Below are 16,505 nucleotides of genomic sequence, written 5' to 3' on the forward strand. Positions count from 1 at the left end.
GCGCTTGTCTATATGCATGCACCAAAATGGAGAAACTGCACACTTATATCACCTTTTAAATTTAAACTCATTTTCCTTTCTTGCTTTCAGCTGATCTACTGAATTGTCCATTTCTCAAGTACTATTAACTTGCAAATATTGCATAGGAATGAATTTAACACTGTAGGTTCAACTACAGTAAAACTTTTTGCCACTTCTGCATTACATTCAACATTAAGTTTCTAGGTGTACTTAAGAGGGGAACGACAACAAAAATAAAGATGTAGACACACTGGAGAGGGTCCAAAGGAGTGCCACGAAGATGATCAAAGGGCTGGAGAACCTGCCCTAACGAGGAAAGACTGAAGGAGTTGGGTCTTTTCTCCCTGGAGAAGAGAAGGCTCAGGGGGACCTCACCACAGTGTTCCAAGTGCCTAAAGGGCAGCTACAAAGAGGACAGAGGCCCTCTCTTCAAAGAACCACATGGAGAGAACAAGAGGCAACAGGTGCCAGTTGCACTGGAAGACATCTCTATGTAAGACTTTTTTCACAGTGAGAACAGTCATTCACTGGAACCTCCCCAGGGACACACTGGAGTCCCCATCACTGGAGGTTTTCAAGATGTGATTGGACAGGGTGCTAGATAATGTCATCTAGACTCCCTTTCCCATGAAAGGTTGGACCAGATGATCTTTCAAGAGCAGCCCCTTCCAACCTGGGCTGCTCTACGATTCAATGATTCTGAGCCTAAGAACAGCTCATTTGCATTCCTGTAGCAGCATATGTCAGAAAACCTATCTCCTTTGTTTTCTGCCAGTTTTGTTGCAGTAGGGTTATTTCAACTTTCAGCATCATCTGAAAATTAGTTTCCTACTACCAACCTCTACAGAAGATACAATAGTTCTAGTTAGTTTCCCATATCTTTATCACTCACAGTTTGATACAACTATTAGGAAAAGCCATTATAAGTATGATCTCTTCCTGCAATGCTTATACCTGCTTCTGCCTGCCTACCCCTTAAGAAGTTTCCTATTTTACTGAAGTCTACTTGATAGTTTATATTATAAAGATTACACTCTTGTGAAATTTCATTTGATAGCTAGAAGTTACAGACGTACAGATCTACTGTAAGAAGTTATTTTCTTAAAAAAATTGAACTAGTTTAATCAAATCATGTTGCTGATCTCAGTGAATTCCATTCTCCAGTTCTCAGCTCAAAAGTGAAATTCTCATCCCCCACCAGCAAGGCCTGAAGCAATTGCCATATCCCATTATGTATAATATTGCCACTAAGTAGTTCAAACACCAACAGATGGAACAGCAAGCAAAGCTCGTGCCACATTACTAGTTCACCAGTCAGCGCTCCGACACCTCGCCAGAGATTGCAATAACCCTGGCCAGCCTCCATGTGCAGGATGTTATCAAGATTTGAGTGATCTTCAAGAATAATGGGCAGAAGTGAAACTTTCTAAACTTTAAGCCTGAAAATGCTGACTGCCCCTGCCTTCAGTTCTGTACATCAAGAAGTAGATACTAGACCTAGGACTAGCACAAGCAAGCTGTTTAAAATTACCTTCCAACAGCAAGATTGCAGGCTTGGTGTACCTCCTTTGACATAAACTACAGAAACAATTATTCATTCAAGTTGACAGCCTTGTTAACATATAGGGACACTTCATAACAAGTCTAAATACTTCCTCCACTCAACAAGGATCTCTTGTATCCTCCCCCTGTTGTTTACACCCAAAAATAGGTTATTGATGAAAGTAGCTAAAGGTCAGAAATATCAAGACATACATATCTGACATAAATAGCATGCTTCAATAATGATGTGCAGTACAGCTAAAAGTTCTTCTTTTAGTGGCGTTTCTTCTGTCCCTAGAAAACACAGATGTATTATCTACAACCTAGAGATGGAAAATAAATTCCTTTACTTAAAGGAATTGTCAGCCACTGATAGCAAGACTCAATAGGCATACTTACACTGCAAAATACCTAAAAAATTGTTCTAGTAAGGTCATATATTCTACAGCAAGGACAGTATTACATACCTTGTGCAAGCATGTTAAACTCCAAGAACAGTGCTATGTGATAAAGCTCCATAGCTTCTTCAGCCCTAGTCATGTTTAGTTTTCCTGCTACAAGAGCCTGAACTTCACTTAAACTGCCCACTGAAGGGCTGGAGTGCAAAACTGAGAGGTCCACCACATCTGTATACATACAGTTCAAAATGACCTTAGCATATTTTTTTGGTATGATAGATTCATCCAATATAATTCTAGTTGGAGTTCGTAGAGTTCGGTCTGTGATTTCTTCACCAGTTCGTATCCTCCTCTGCAACAAGTGACGAAAAAACGGAGATCGTGATGAAATAATAGCTTTATGTGCTCTGAGCTCTTCATCTAGACAGTTCTGACTTCCACCAAAAGTTTCAACTAAGTCAGAGTTGGATGAAAAGCTAAGAACCACATCGTAGTAGCACATGTAATCAAACAGTGCGCGCATGTCAACATCTAAGGAATTTGGTGTTCCAAATTCTTCACTAAGCTGTACAAGGATATCAACATTTTGAAATCTTGAATCCTCCATTCCAAACTCGCCTGTATAAAGGTAGTGTAACAAAGCAGAAAACATAGGCATATCTATGCCTGCTGTGTTAATATCCATTATTATTTCTGCCCCATACTCCGGTGAGGAAGAAAGCAGCGTCTTAAAAAATGGACATCTTGCCGCCAATATCGCACGATGCACAGGAAAACAAGTTTCTTGAAATATTAAGTCGACATCGGTACAATATTTGTACTGATACAGTTCAGCCATGTCTTTTTGTAGCGTTCTGGCTTCTGGTCTTGCCAAATTAGCTTGTAGATAAAGTTCCTTTAAGGCTGACGTCCCTTCATATTCTTCTACTAATGCATTAACATCTCTGACATCCCAGCCTGAGAGAAGTTCACGCATCTGCTTGGCATGGTCAGCAGATCGGCTAGATTTCCGACGCTTAATGAATTTCTTTTTGAGGGTGGCAAGGCCAGAGGTTTTCTTTTTCTTGTCTTGGGGTTTCTCATGGCCGTGGTCAAGGCTATACAGCTTTGATTCACAGCCATAACCTTGATGAGAGTAGGATGATGTCCCTGAAGGCAAAAAGAAAAATTGAACGCATTTATTCTTTAAATTTAAAAGGAAGGTCCATAACACCTAAACAGTCCATCAATGTCTCTGCAAGTTACACAGTTTTTTCTTCTCCTCAGATCAAATAATTCAACAAGTTGGAAACCTGACTGAAGCCTTTTCTGCCCATTAAGAACAACGATAATTTTTTTGCATCTACAAAGTTTATGTTTTTTTTTTTTTTTTTAAATGTACTCAATTTTAAGAACCAAGCAATGCCAGTTGATGTAGCTCTATAGCACATGGCACACTTATGCAAGCAGGAAGAGAACACTGGGGTCATAACATTACAAGTGTCATTGTATTAACTATAGGAAGTGAAAAATACAGCCTTTTTAAAAACTTGTATGATCTCAGTGAAATAGCAGCACCTCCCCCCCCCCCCCCCCAACATGTTTTTCAGATTCTAGTCTTCTAGCATTAAGTGTCATTTCAACAAGAAAAGCATACCTGGCATCAGATAGTTATCATAGTCACAAGAAAAAAGGAAAAAAGAGAACACAGTACCAAAACATTCAGGGAAATTGAGGACACTGAATTAATTTTCAATGCAAATTTAACAAGAAAGTAAAAACCCTGTCATATGATAGTCAAGTAATGCCAAAAATCACACACATAATATGGGCTCCTTTTCACAAAGCCATAGATGCTAATTTGTGTGTACACCTCATTTAAAAGAATATGGAGAATGTAAGTTTTACTGTATTATTAAAGATGTCCTTTGAACAGAGCATTATACAATTAAGATACACGTATAATTATTTTTCCCCTCAAAAATAATTTATAGGGAAGTTATGTTATGAACCAGACATGTCATGAAATGAAAAATGGATTCCCCTCAACATTATCTGTGTTACATACCTGACCTGTTCTGCTAAACGAATCTTTTCTTATTGTCAGTTTGAGAGTAGCTGCATACATAGTAACACTTGTAACAATTTAGTAAGAAAAAGAGGAATTAGAATCTGTATTTCTAGAAGCAATGGAAAACCAAAGTAATGTTTTAGCAAAAAAGTAGTTAAAAACTATTCTTTAAACAGAAGCCTGACTCTCACATTAAAGGGTTATTTTCTAATTTAACTTTATTTACAGTATTTTCACTCTAAGCCAGATGGTGAAAAGCCTCAGACATAGCAGGAAAAGAAAAAGAAAAAATAAAACTACACAAACCCGACTACTAGTTCCAGACAAAAGAAGAAACCAGAAGAAAACATTTGCAAATGGTATACAGATTAATAACAATCACAGGTTCATCTGAAATAGTATTTGCCCATTTTCTGTTGGGAACAGTTAACATGTTTCCATTAGTACACTTGTGTAGCTTCATTACTTGTTGCCTTTTTCAGATCTTTAAGTTCAAAGCATGTCTAACCACCACAGTCTTGGGGCCTTTTGTAACTTGTTCTATCATTGCTCTCTCACAGTTCCATTTGTTTCAGGTAGATTTGATGTGATGCCACTTGGCTATGCTATTTTGACAGTGATGTTATGGGCCAGTCTGTCAAAACACAGTCCTTTTAGTTACCGTGTTACTTCAGATAAGTATTTCTTGAACTTTGAAAGACACAGGAGCGAATCAAAGCTGTATTTGAGAGCACAGCAACTGTAGCAATCTAAGATTTCTGTAAGTTGTTTTATTATTTAAGCCTCAATAACCTTAAGCCTCAGTAACCTTATACGCTAGCTTTTATGCCAAGCTAATTAAAACTCCCCCAAATCATGCAATACAATGGTTTTATGCTTCATCTATTAGTGAAAACTTTGGGAAGGAACTCTGCCTTCTTTGAAGAAAGACCTGTAACAGTTTTATCCATGGTACGTTAAAGTTTGCTTGATCAGGCAATGTGTTATTAATCATGTTGAAATTTCAAGACATTAAAAAAATATCAATTTAAATAAAAAGAACAGCAGTAACTCAAGACAACTTCAAAGAGGTTGTGCTGCAAAATCCACCACAAAAAGTCCTTCCACGTGCTATACTAGGTATTACAACAGAAAAGTAGAGGTTCGGTCTCCTGCTGATAAAGACAAGCTTAGAATTTCTGCTCCATTTAAAGAGCATCGATTACATTTCACAATAAAAGTATAACTACACTTTGGTCACTCTATAATGATAGATTCTGCTCCAAGTGAACATGCCAGTTGATTTCTATTTGAAATATTTTGGATTCTAATAGCAAATTTGAGTATGCAGAATATTCTCTTACATTCCGCTAAAGAAAAACTAGGACACCAGAAGTCTCAATTCCTTTCTTCCCTGAAGGCTGCCATGAGGTATTACTTGCATATGAATCACCACAAGATACTAAAAAAAAAAAAAAAACCCACCACATTCAAACCTTTGTGTACCCTGAGCTACTTACAAGATTTAACTTCAGAAGTACTGCACACAGTACTATTAACCCTTACAAATAGATAAAACACTGCTATAAAAGTGCCACCACACAACTGCTTTTTGCCAGAGGCAGATGTAGAGATGCACCAGCATAGCCTCTCTGGGTTCACAACAGCTGATGGCTCTGTATCCATCAAAGAAAGACTTTGAAGAGCCCCCTTTTGACCTTTCTGTATTCCTTCATAAGGCAGCAGCATTAGAAGTAGGGAACAGAAATTTATTCTCCACTTCTACTAAAAGGCACCAATCTATTAAAGGTTATTAAAAAGCAATAGCTACTTCGTGCCCCTAGACCATATCTAGCTCTGAACAGATAAATATTTACAAGAAACAGATGACTGCCAAGAGAAACTACTTGGGCACTTGACAATGAATAATGGGATCTGTCTAGTCCTGTGTATGCCTACACATTTTATAATCTATTTATGGAGCTCTATTTAAAAATAAACATCTTGAACATATGTACCACCGTAGAAAGTGTGAAATCCTCCTCCTGAATGCTGTAAACAAAACAGCAAGGAGATGACTAGTTAAGCCTTTGCTAAAACAAAAGTATTTTTTACAGTAAGAGCACTGCATTATTTTTACTGATTTATCTCCTCTTCATAAACTCTAAGCAAATTCAGCACTAAGTCAGCTAACAGTGGGAGCTCATCCTATGAAACTGTACTTTGCCAGATCAGTTCTCAGCTTTTAATATTCATCCTACACTTACAAGGTAACACGGTGGAGTGATTTAATGGTAAAGCAGCATGTCTAAAACAAACCCATAGGCCTGAATCCAGTTTCCAGGAATAAGGCAACTAATACATATTATGCAACTACAATAACCCTAGTCCCCCTATTTCCAGTTCTACTTTGGGGCAGTAAATAGACCTAATGCCTTCTACAATAAAAAAAAATAATAATCTGTAAAAGTTGATTTAACACTGAAACATCATTATTCTGACAAGCAATGAAAATACCTTAGCTATCAATTTTAGGATACATCTATTTTCTACTGAGACAGCTACACAAATCAGTCAACCAAACAAGAGTCAAGATGAGAAAAAGCTAAACTCCAAAGTGAGAACAGATGTACACCTGTGTTGTAGACAGTGCACTTACTCTACTAGCACACTCATAAGTGCCACCATAGTATCAGAAGGTTTCAGCAAGAATTTTAACCAGAACACTCATTTGCCTTGCCTAAGATGAGACAGCCACGTGCTTTTAGACCTTCCTCAAGAAAGCCTCAACCACAATTTTCAATAGGTTATAGGGATCAGTAAATTTATCTTAACATACTACATAATGGGTTTCTATTTTGAATTTAGTAATTAAGAGCATCAACTAAACCTTCCACATACCAAGTGGAAAGTTTCTAGGAAATTTAATGAAGCATTTGGAACTCTCCCCTCTTTAAATCTGCTCAAAAGGTGTTTCAGCATGCAGATCTGCCTGTTTTCAGGTCTGTAAGGGTTTCTCTTCATTCTATATAGAGGCAGATAAAAACCACCAAAACATGTAATAAAAACATTTTGCTGTGATTTTAGAAAGTTTATATATAAACTGGGGCAAACTTTTTACTACTACTACTTACAATACACTGAAAATACATAAAGCCTTAATGGGGACCTTACAGCATGGATATCCAGGGTGTTAGCACTAAAAGTTCTTCCTTGACATGCTATGACAGCACACGCAGAATTTTTAGCCCAGAGCACAGCTCTTTACACGTAACAGTTTGTGGGCTGTCCTCTACTTGGATTTCCAAAAGTTACAAGTGTCACAAAAGGTGAGACAAAAGACAAAAATTACAAAGCTAGTGAATTTTTCCTCTGCTAAGGATATCACTGTGCTTTCAGTGGTGATTAAGAAAAGAAGTAACACTGAATATCAGTAACTAGTTACTCAGAGTTGCAAGCCAAGGCATAAAGGAGAAGTGTTTATAAAGTATTTATGTTATTTACTGCTAAGATCATTCTTCAGGCTGTCAGGGTTGGGGTTTTTTTAAGCAAGACTTATCTTCTCAAAAACTGCTTTCTTTTAGATTCATCACATAACTATTTATTATTTATAGTGTGACAGTACTTGGATCTACACTGAGGTCTTTTTGCGCTAGACTGAAAAGCATGTAAAGGTAACACCTGCCCCAGTTATGACTGGGACAAGAAAATAATTTCTTAAGAGCACTTCAACTCACATTTCCAGTTAAGCAAGGTCCTTGCTTATAAATAATAGTTAGGACAGTAAGCACCCCCATTCCCCATTTACAGGAACAGGAAAAGGGTAGGAGAAAATGTCTTCAAGACTGCTTGTTACTTTAACAGGCTTATTATCAGAGATATCCCTTCTAGCAATAAGGAAGTTGAATTCACTCATTTTAGACACAATTCCAATACTACAGTGAATACTGATCAAGAGTTTTATATGCTCTAACACAGTTTCACAGAAAATCTGAGGAAGAAGAGTAGAAAATGGTAGATAGTATTAACAGATAGCAACTGCTCTTGAACTGGGAAGATTAGCATGCATGGTTTAATTATCAAAAAGCCTCCGCTTTACTTAAATAACCTGGCATCTGTTTACTAGCAAATGGCAGATCAACTCATTGCATACACAGGCCCAACAGATACTGGACAGTACCAAATTTCATGCACGATTGAGCTTGAATGGATTCAAACTGGTGACCTAGAAAATAAAAGCTCTGCGTAACATTACTGCAAGCAAATCAAATCCAGTGCATACACAATCCAGCAAGTCATTTATGTAAGTGACAAGATAACTGAAAAGAGTTACCTATGAATGTCTGCTGTGCCTGTGAATTTCCCCCTACCCTTGGGGAACACGAGTGAGGGTAGTTAGATGCATTAGCACCCATTTTCCTCAGTCACTCAGGCATTCCGCCTGCTGGCTCTTCAATGTATAATCCCATAATCCTTTATAAATCTTCAATCCCAGGTCCAGCATTCTTTTTCTCCATTTCTGAAGAACAAAAACATAAATAAGTTACTTCATTTTTTTTCAGTAGGTATTATGTGATTTAGGTAAAATAAACTCAGCCTCCAGCACAAAGTATTTTCATGAATTAAAACCTCAAACGTTTCCAAAATAGCTTTTTATTTGAAGGATTAAACCACGATCAAAAATACATTTTTTCCAAAATAGTTTGTAATTATCCAAAACATTCACAAATCCATATGATAAACTGCACCAAGGAACAGGATGGCTATCAAACTTTTAGCTAAGAAATCTTCAAGTAGCAGCTGGTCCAGACTAGATATGCTCCTTTAACTATAACGAGAAAGATTTTTCGTACATGCTGATAATGTTTACACATTGATATAAAAATCACAAATTGAATTATACTGAGAAAGCAGAATAAGCCAATCCCGTTGGAGATTATACCACCATCACTGCTTTCAGCTGCATTTTGATTTCATGCCATTTACATAGTTCTCATTCAGTCCTACTTTCCAAGTTTAGACTAGTACCTGGAAGTAGGTTTATAATAGTAAAAAATAAGGCATTTAGGCATTCATCTGCTGTTTTATTAGGCATTTGAAAACATTTTAGGAAGTCAGTTCTGAGGAAATTTGAACAAGGATTCATTGCTAAACATACAACAGGCACATTCTAATTTATTCTGTATTAGCAGTATTAAAATAGTAATACTGCAAAGTAAAAGTTACCACAATGAAGAGCTGCTCACTGTCAACTGAACACATGTCCCCATCCAAAACACAAATGCACAGATGACAAAGAGTGATACAAAGGTAAAGCCTATACTAAGAATTTTTTAGACTCCATTCAATATTGTGAACACATAGTTAAATTCTACTGTGTTGTCACAGGTGTACCTATATTTGCCATATGCTCCCAACCTTATCTCCTTATCAGTACGCCTCTGGCATGTTAAATGCAACAAGCAAGTGCCATGCAAGAACCTGTGTTTCAAGGAAGCTGCAGCACTGTTCCAGTCTCTTCTCCCTGCTTTAATAATCTGTTTATTTCTGGCAGAAGAAGTTCAGAAGTGGGAGTTACCATGATGCTGGGGAGGTGAGATATGATTCTATTCTAAGTAGAGAGGCACACCTGGCCTCTTAGTCACAAATGCAGTATGCAAAGCAGATCCTGTGGAGCAGAGGGAGAAGGCTGCAAACTGCTGTAGGCACAGGAGCAGGGGGGAATAAATGCCACGGGATTCCAGGGCTGGCTACATGAGGAAGAAGAACAGAGAAGGACTGGAAACCTGGCTTAGAGACGTGGGTATGTGAAAAGGTGAGACACAGGCATGGGACTGAAGCATTATGGAAGCATGAGAGGATGCATGATTTCCAACCATCTGATGCTTTAGAACAAGGTTCCTAAAAATCAGGCCTTTGGCATTTGTGGTCTATGGTATCAGATGTTTTCAAAAAGGAGCCACACTACCTCATGCTAGACATCACCTACAAGCAGAATCACTGCTCTAGAGAGCGCATAGCCCAGGCCTGCCTCACACAGCTGCAGCCTGCTGATCACCAGCTGAATTCTGCCAAGGCAGGAGACACAACCGTAACGACACAGCAGCTTTGCTGGTGTTACACAAGCCAACTCGAGCCAATCCACAGGCTCCCAAATGTAGAAAGGAGGAGCTCCCACGCCTGCCCTCCCTAGCTAGGTAGCAATGCCTCCTCAATTGCATATAACCTGATGCTTTTCTTGAACTTGTCTCCATGCAGATTCAGCTTGCTATACATCAGGAAGCAGAAAAATAAAATGCCTTGCTACATGAATAGTGAGCCTGCTCACGATGAAATTAGAACCAGAGCACACACAAAATGGGCAACGTCATTAGAATGCTTTGGGTTGGAAGGGACCTTTGGAGGTCATCTAGCCCAACCCCCCTGCAGGGAGCAGGGACAGCTTTAACCAGATCAGGTTGCTCAGAGCCCCATCCAACCTGACCTTGAACGCTTCCAGGGATGGGGCCTCCACTACCTCTCTGGGCAACCGGTTCCAGTGCTTCATTGTACAAAATTTCTTCCTTATATCCAGTCTAAATCTACCCTTCTTTAGTTTAAAACCATTACTCCTTGTCCTGTCACAACAGGCCTTGCTAAAAAGATTGTCCCCATGTTTCCTATAGGCCCCCTTTAAGTACTGAAAGGCCGCAATAAGGTCTCCTCGCAGCCTTCTCTTCTCCAGGCTGAACAACCCCAACTCTCTCAGCCTGTCCTCGTAGGAGAGGTGTTCCAGTCCTTAGATCATTTTTGTGGCCTTCTTCTGGACCCGCTCCAGCAGGTCCATGTCCTTCTTGTGCTGAGGACCCCAGAGCTGGACACAGTACTCCAGGTGGGGTCTCACCAGAGCGGAGTAGAGGGACAGAATCACCTCCCTCGACCTGCTGGCCACGCTTCGTTTGATGCGGCCCAGGATACAGTTGGCTTTCTGGGCTGCAAGTGCACATTGCCGGCTCATGTCCAGCTTTTCATCCACCAGTACCCCCAAGTCCTTCTCCGCAGGGCTGCTCTCAATCCCTTCATCCCCCAGCCTGTATTGATATCGGGGGTTGCCCCATCCCAGGTGCAGGACCTTGCACTTGGCCTTGTGGAACCTCATGAGGTTCACACAGGCCCACCTCTCCAGCTTGTGCACGTCCCTTTGGATGACATCTCGTCCTTCTGGCATGTCAACCATACCACTCAGCTTGGTGTCATCTGCAAACTTGCTGAGGGTGCACCTGATCCCACTGTCTATGTCATTGATGAAGAAATTAAACAGCACAGTACAGACCCCTGAGGGAGTCCACTTGTCACCGGTCCCCATGTGGACATCGAGCCATTGACCACAACCCTCTGGATGCGACCATCCAGCCAATTCCTTATCCACCAAACAATCCACCCATCAAATCCATATCTCCCCAATTTAGAGAGAAGGATGTTGTGGGGGACCATGTCAAAGGCCTTACAGAAGTCCAAATAGATGACATCCATTGCTTTTCCCTTGTCCACTGATGCAGTCATTCCTTCAAAGAAAGCCACTAGGTTCATCAGGCAGGACTTGCCCTTGGTGAAGCCATGCTGGCTGTCTCGAATCACCTCCCTGTCTTCCATGTGCTTGAGCATAGCTTCTAGGATCTGTTCCATGATCTTCCCAGGCACAGAGGTGAGGCTAACAGGCCATTAGTCCCCAGGGTCCTTCTTTCTTCCCTTTTTAAAAAATGGGCACGTTTCCCTTCTTCCAGTTACCAGGGACTTCACCTGACTGCCATGACTTTTCAAATATCATGGAGAGTGGCTTGGCAACTACATCAGCCAATTCCCTCAGGACTCTGGGATGCATCTCATCAGGTCCCATAGACTTGTGTACATTCAGGTTCCTCAAGGGGTCTCGAACCTGATCTTCCCTTACAGTGGGAGGGGCTTTACCCGCCTGGTCCCCATCTTGCAGTCCACTGACTCGGGAGGTGTGAGGAAAGAGGTTGCTGGTGAAGACCGAGGCAAAAAGGTTGTTGAGTACCTCAGCCTTCTCCTCATCTGTTGATACTAGGTTGGCATTCTTGTTCATCAGGGGGGTACACTTTCTTTAACCTTCCTTTTCTGGTTGACATCACATCAGCAAATACCAGTAAATCTCAGCAAACACAAGCTGTTGGATCAGTTCAGTCTTAGCCAATGCATGCACTCATTTTCTTCCTTATGCAGAAATCAGCTAGCTATTCTAAGATAACAAAATCCATATGGATCCAGACCTCTTCTCCATACATGAAAAGCTCCACTGATTTAAGAAAAAACACTTAGAAAATAATTTCTTTAAAACAGTGACACTCCAAGTGTTTTGTGTACCCACACAGAGTATGTGGCTTAAATGTGCCATCCATTTCCAGATGGAAATAGTTACTTTCAGTACAAGCTTTGTGGAGGTAAGAGTCACCTTTTCGTTTGAATGCCAACTCTATCACAAATAAAGGCCAACATCCTGAGTAGATATCCCAACAACTTCCCTTTTCTCAGCTAAAATTGGACTTGGTTCATTTGGACAGAGTCCTGGAATAATGCCATTGTGTTCCACTTTCCTCTTCTGTGTTCAGCTGTGGTATGATAACTTGTCTATTAGATGTCTACTAACACTTTTCAGTTCTTCCCGACCCGGGAAAGAACCCAGGAGCTAAGTAAAAGGTGTGTGGCGGGGTTTTTGTTGTTGTTGTTAGCAAGCACTAGATATACATAACCAAGCCTCAGGTTTGAAGTTAATACCCTCCACCTCCTTCCACTCGGCAACAAGCATATCCCAGAACATGGAAGGAATGTGATCAAGGAATATATGCAACTGGTCAATACCACTAGTATTCAGCGCTTGAATCTGTGAAACAACAGGATTTAAGTTAACTGAAGAATGTAAACACTATAAAAAGTTCCTAAAATATCTGATATATAAAATAATTTTATTCAGAGGCTTACCACAAGAACGCTGTTACACATTAAGGCCGAGTATTGTGCAGAATGAATTCACTCACTAAATTTAAGGTATGTAACTTAAGTAATATAGGACAGTGTAAAATCAGTGTCATATTAAAGCTTTATACATAAATGTATTCATTTATATAAACTATACATGCATATACACGCCCGCACAGGTGGAAGAAGAAAGAGGACCATGGAAACAAGCTGCTAGAGTCAGGATTGCATCTTTTGACAGCAAGGTGTTCCTGAACTATCCATGGATTTATGTGCTTTTTTTTTTTCCTCATTTGGTTTGTTTTGCTAGTGTCCACTTCAGCCTCTATACTAAACCTAGCCTACCTGCACAGAAGTCAGTCTTGCAGGTAACCTGCTGAGTCTAGTACAAATGTAAATATATCTCTGTTACCGCATAAAATGCCAAATTGAGAATGCTGTTTCCCATGGTAAGACAGCTGCAGAAGGAGATGAACATAAAAATGAAGAAACAACCCCAAACAATTAGATCTTTAGCTGCAAAAGATTTCATCTTTCCTTGCAGAAGTTATCCTGCATACCAAAAGCTTCCCTATTTCAGCTCAGCTGACGAATTTTTTTAATCCGATTTTAGCCTCAGAAGACATGCACGGAATTTTTTTTTGTTTGTTTGCTTTAAAAACTACCATCAGGTGAACTTTTTCTTGCCTTTCTGTTAAGAGTTTATACACATCCATGTAAGCATTATCAAAAGGAAACTAAATTCAACATCTGCTGACCTACTGAAACAGGATCTCTTGTTGAGAGCAGTGACACACACAAAGGTGTGCATTATGTATGTATACATGTACACAGAAAAAAGTTAAACTTTGTCAAAGCTTGTTTAAAAAAACAGCCTGCACCGCAAATAGCATATGAAGTGTGTCATATGAAACCAGGAAGCTTTAGAAGCCAAAATTACCATCCCAAATGCTAGAAAAAGCACAGACGTGACTTTCAGATTACACTGATACTCAGTGCAGAATAAAATATAAACCAAACACAAATCTAGTTAAAAGTTTCATTACCTGAAGTAAGTTTCTCAGTCTTCTCAATACATGTAACATTGAACCTAAAATCCTAAGGAACCTAAGATGACTTGCATCTGAGGTGTCTGGGCTACCAGCCAGGACTTCCTGGATTAGGAATTTTGATTTAACAAAACGTCTGTGTACAGAATGGACTTTGGGTAACAGTGACACTTTGTTTATAGTCATCACTCAATACAAATGTTTCATAAACTTTTCTGTAGCCCACTGGGATCCAATTAATACAAAGGGCAAGGTGGTGAGCATTACAACATGTTTTGCAACCAAAACCATTTGACTTTCCTCTAAAATTTTAAGGAGCTTTTTGTATTTGTTCTGGAGTAGTTGCCATAGCATTATGAAACAGCACAATACTAAGACCAAAGTAGGAAACTGTATCAAGTACACGCACATACTTGTACCGACGTGATTTTTCAGGTTTTACATTTCACTTAACACATTTTAAACTTACTACCAGTAAATGACAACACTAGTATCACAAGCATACCTTATTCATATTTGCTTAGATTTTTATCTAGACCAAAAATGCTATGCTATTTTGCCCCAACAGTTCCTTTTAAGTAGCAAGGAAGTGGAACTGTAATGTAAGATGAGATGACAACATCCAGCAGTAAATTGATACATTTGGGGGAAAAATAAAAATTAAAAAAAAAAAAAATCAACTGTTAAAACTGATAACTCCTATAAGGAAATACTTCAACTAAATTTTAGCAAGGACAAACCTATTTTCATAGGGATTAGGTAGATAAATAAAAGAGAAAGAACTTGTGAGAACAGCCCCTTGCCATTGTCCCCAGGGTACTTCCCACCAACTTGCCTTCACAACCTGAACCTGCCTCCAGCCCAGACACACGCAGAGCAGTGGTCTGGTGACCAATACAGAGCCCTGAGCCATCATAAAGGAATTCAGGAACAATCCCACGTTCAGCAGAATGATTCTACAGCTCCCATCCACTGGGAAGTCTCCAAAGCCAGACCTGGCCCTCATAGTTGTTATGCAGTATCACTGCTGGAATTACCAGCCAGCAACATCCACAGGGACAAGCACTTAAAAATGATGAGAAAGTTGCTTGCAGCTAGAGTTCCAACTGTTTGTTCAGAAGTGCATTTACTATCTACCTCATTTTCTTACTATCCTACTGGTGGTGTGTTCTGCAAGGAGGAGGAGCTGACCAGAACTGAGTATTACCTGTCCTGACCTTCCTCTTATTCCATGGACAAGGCACTCGGAGGTACTGGTATACTCACAGATCCTGCCGAGGCTAGAAGCCTCCAATCTCAAGAGCGTATACGCTAAAGGACTGAATGCATATGGGACAGCATTATCTTGAAGAAATTGTGTAATAAGCAAATAATTCTCTGTTCAAAGGAAACAACTGAAATTTGAAAGACCAGATGATTATATAGCCTGAGACACATGCAAACCCACACAAAGCCTATTTTGACTCCTTTTTTTTTAAATCCAGTCAAGCAGTCAACCTTTATCATCATTCAAAATTATCTGGATGATACAATAGTAAGATGTAGCTGATACAGCCGAAAGGTTCTGGTTTGGATTAGTACTGTACAAAAATGAGGAACAGATAATGTTCTTCATGATTTGGGTTTATGAATCTGTGTTATTTCATGGTCTACTGCATTGGAAAGAAAATCCAATAAGCAAAATACCAGAACATAAGCCACATCGGCAGTTATAGGCACAAGAGGGCAAGAAAAAGCAGATATAACTCGATTACGAAAGTGACCGCATTGCTTAGTGCTTTGCTGAGAATCATGTGTTCCAGCTATCACAAAGAACCCTTTCTTAAAGTTCGGCATGAATTTTAAAGCACTTTCTTTTTCATGAAGTAGTACCCTTCTCCATTAAGAAGGTCTTTTAAAAATGAAGGCAGCAAAACCCCCACAGAAGTCCTGGCTTTTTATTTCTAGATTTGTTGAGAAACACAGGACTGAGTTTGGGGGCGGGGGCAAACCTGTACCAATTTTCAACATGTTCTCTGAGGAATCAGACTGAAAGTTAAAGGAACTATATTCAAATAAGAGTATAAAGGTGTGTCATCTTGAAGATATATGTACACTTTAGAAAATGAAAACATTGAGAAGCATTCTGGCAGTTGAAAAGACACAGAAGTATAGGGAAAAAACCCTGTTTTCAATGATGGCTTTGCAAACAGCGTCCAAAGCAGGATTTTTGATAATCAGCAAAACAATTCAGCACATGATGTGAATGTATCACATCCTAGAAGCAATTAAGTAATGTCATCAGCAGGGAGCGACAGGTCAAATCACTAACAGCACTGCGGAGGCATGGGACATCAACATATTTATATTCCCCTAAATACAAAAAAGTTCCAGCACTTAAAAAAATAAACACACAAAGCTCATGCAGACTAACTGAATCACGTCAGTACAATCCTGCACAGAACAGGAATTTCCTCACAAGCAACTTAAATGTTTTCATATACTGGCAAA

General features: G+C 39.5%; 1 protein-coding gene across 1 annotated transcript in view; it reads right to left on the reverse strand.

The window, feature by feature from the left end:
* Nucleotides 1–8,405, reverse strand: part of BTBD7 (BTB domain containing 7) — a 32,440-nt gene extending 24,035 nt beyond the window's left edge. The window contains 2 exon segments of the mRNA XM_075712742.1: nucleotides 2,031–3,110; nucleotides 8,324–8,405. Of these exon segments, the coding sequence (XP_075568857.1) occupies nucleotides 2,031–3,110; nucleotides 8,324–8,405 (1,162 nt within the window).
* Between the last annotated feature and the right edge of the window lie 8,100 nt (nucleotides 8,406–16,505).

Source organism: Pelecanus crispus, chromosome 6 (genome assembly GCF_030463565.1).
Source record: "Pelecanus crispus isolate bPelCri1 chromosome 6, bPelCri1.pri, whole genome shotgun sequence".
Classification (NCBI taxonomy): Eukaryota; Metazoa; Chordata; class Aves; order Pelecaniformes; family Pelecanidae; genus Pelecanus; species Pelecanus crispus.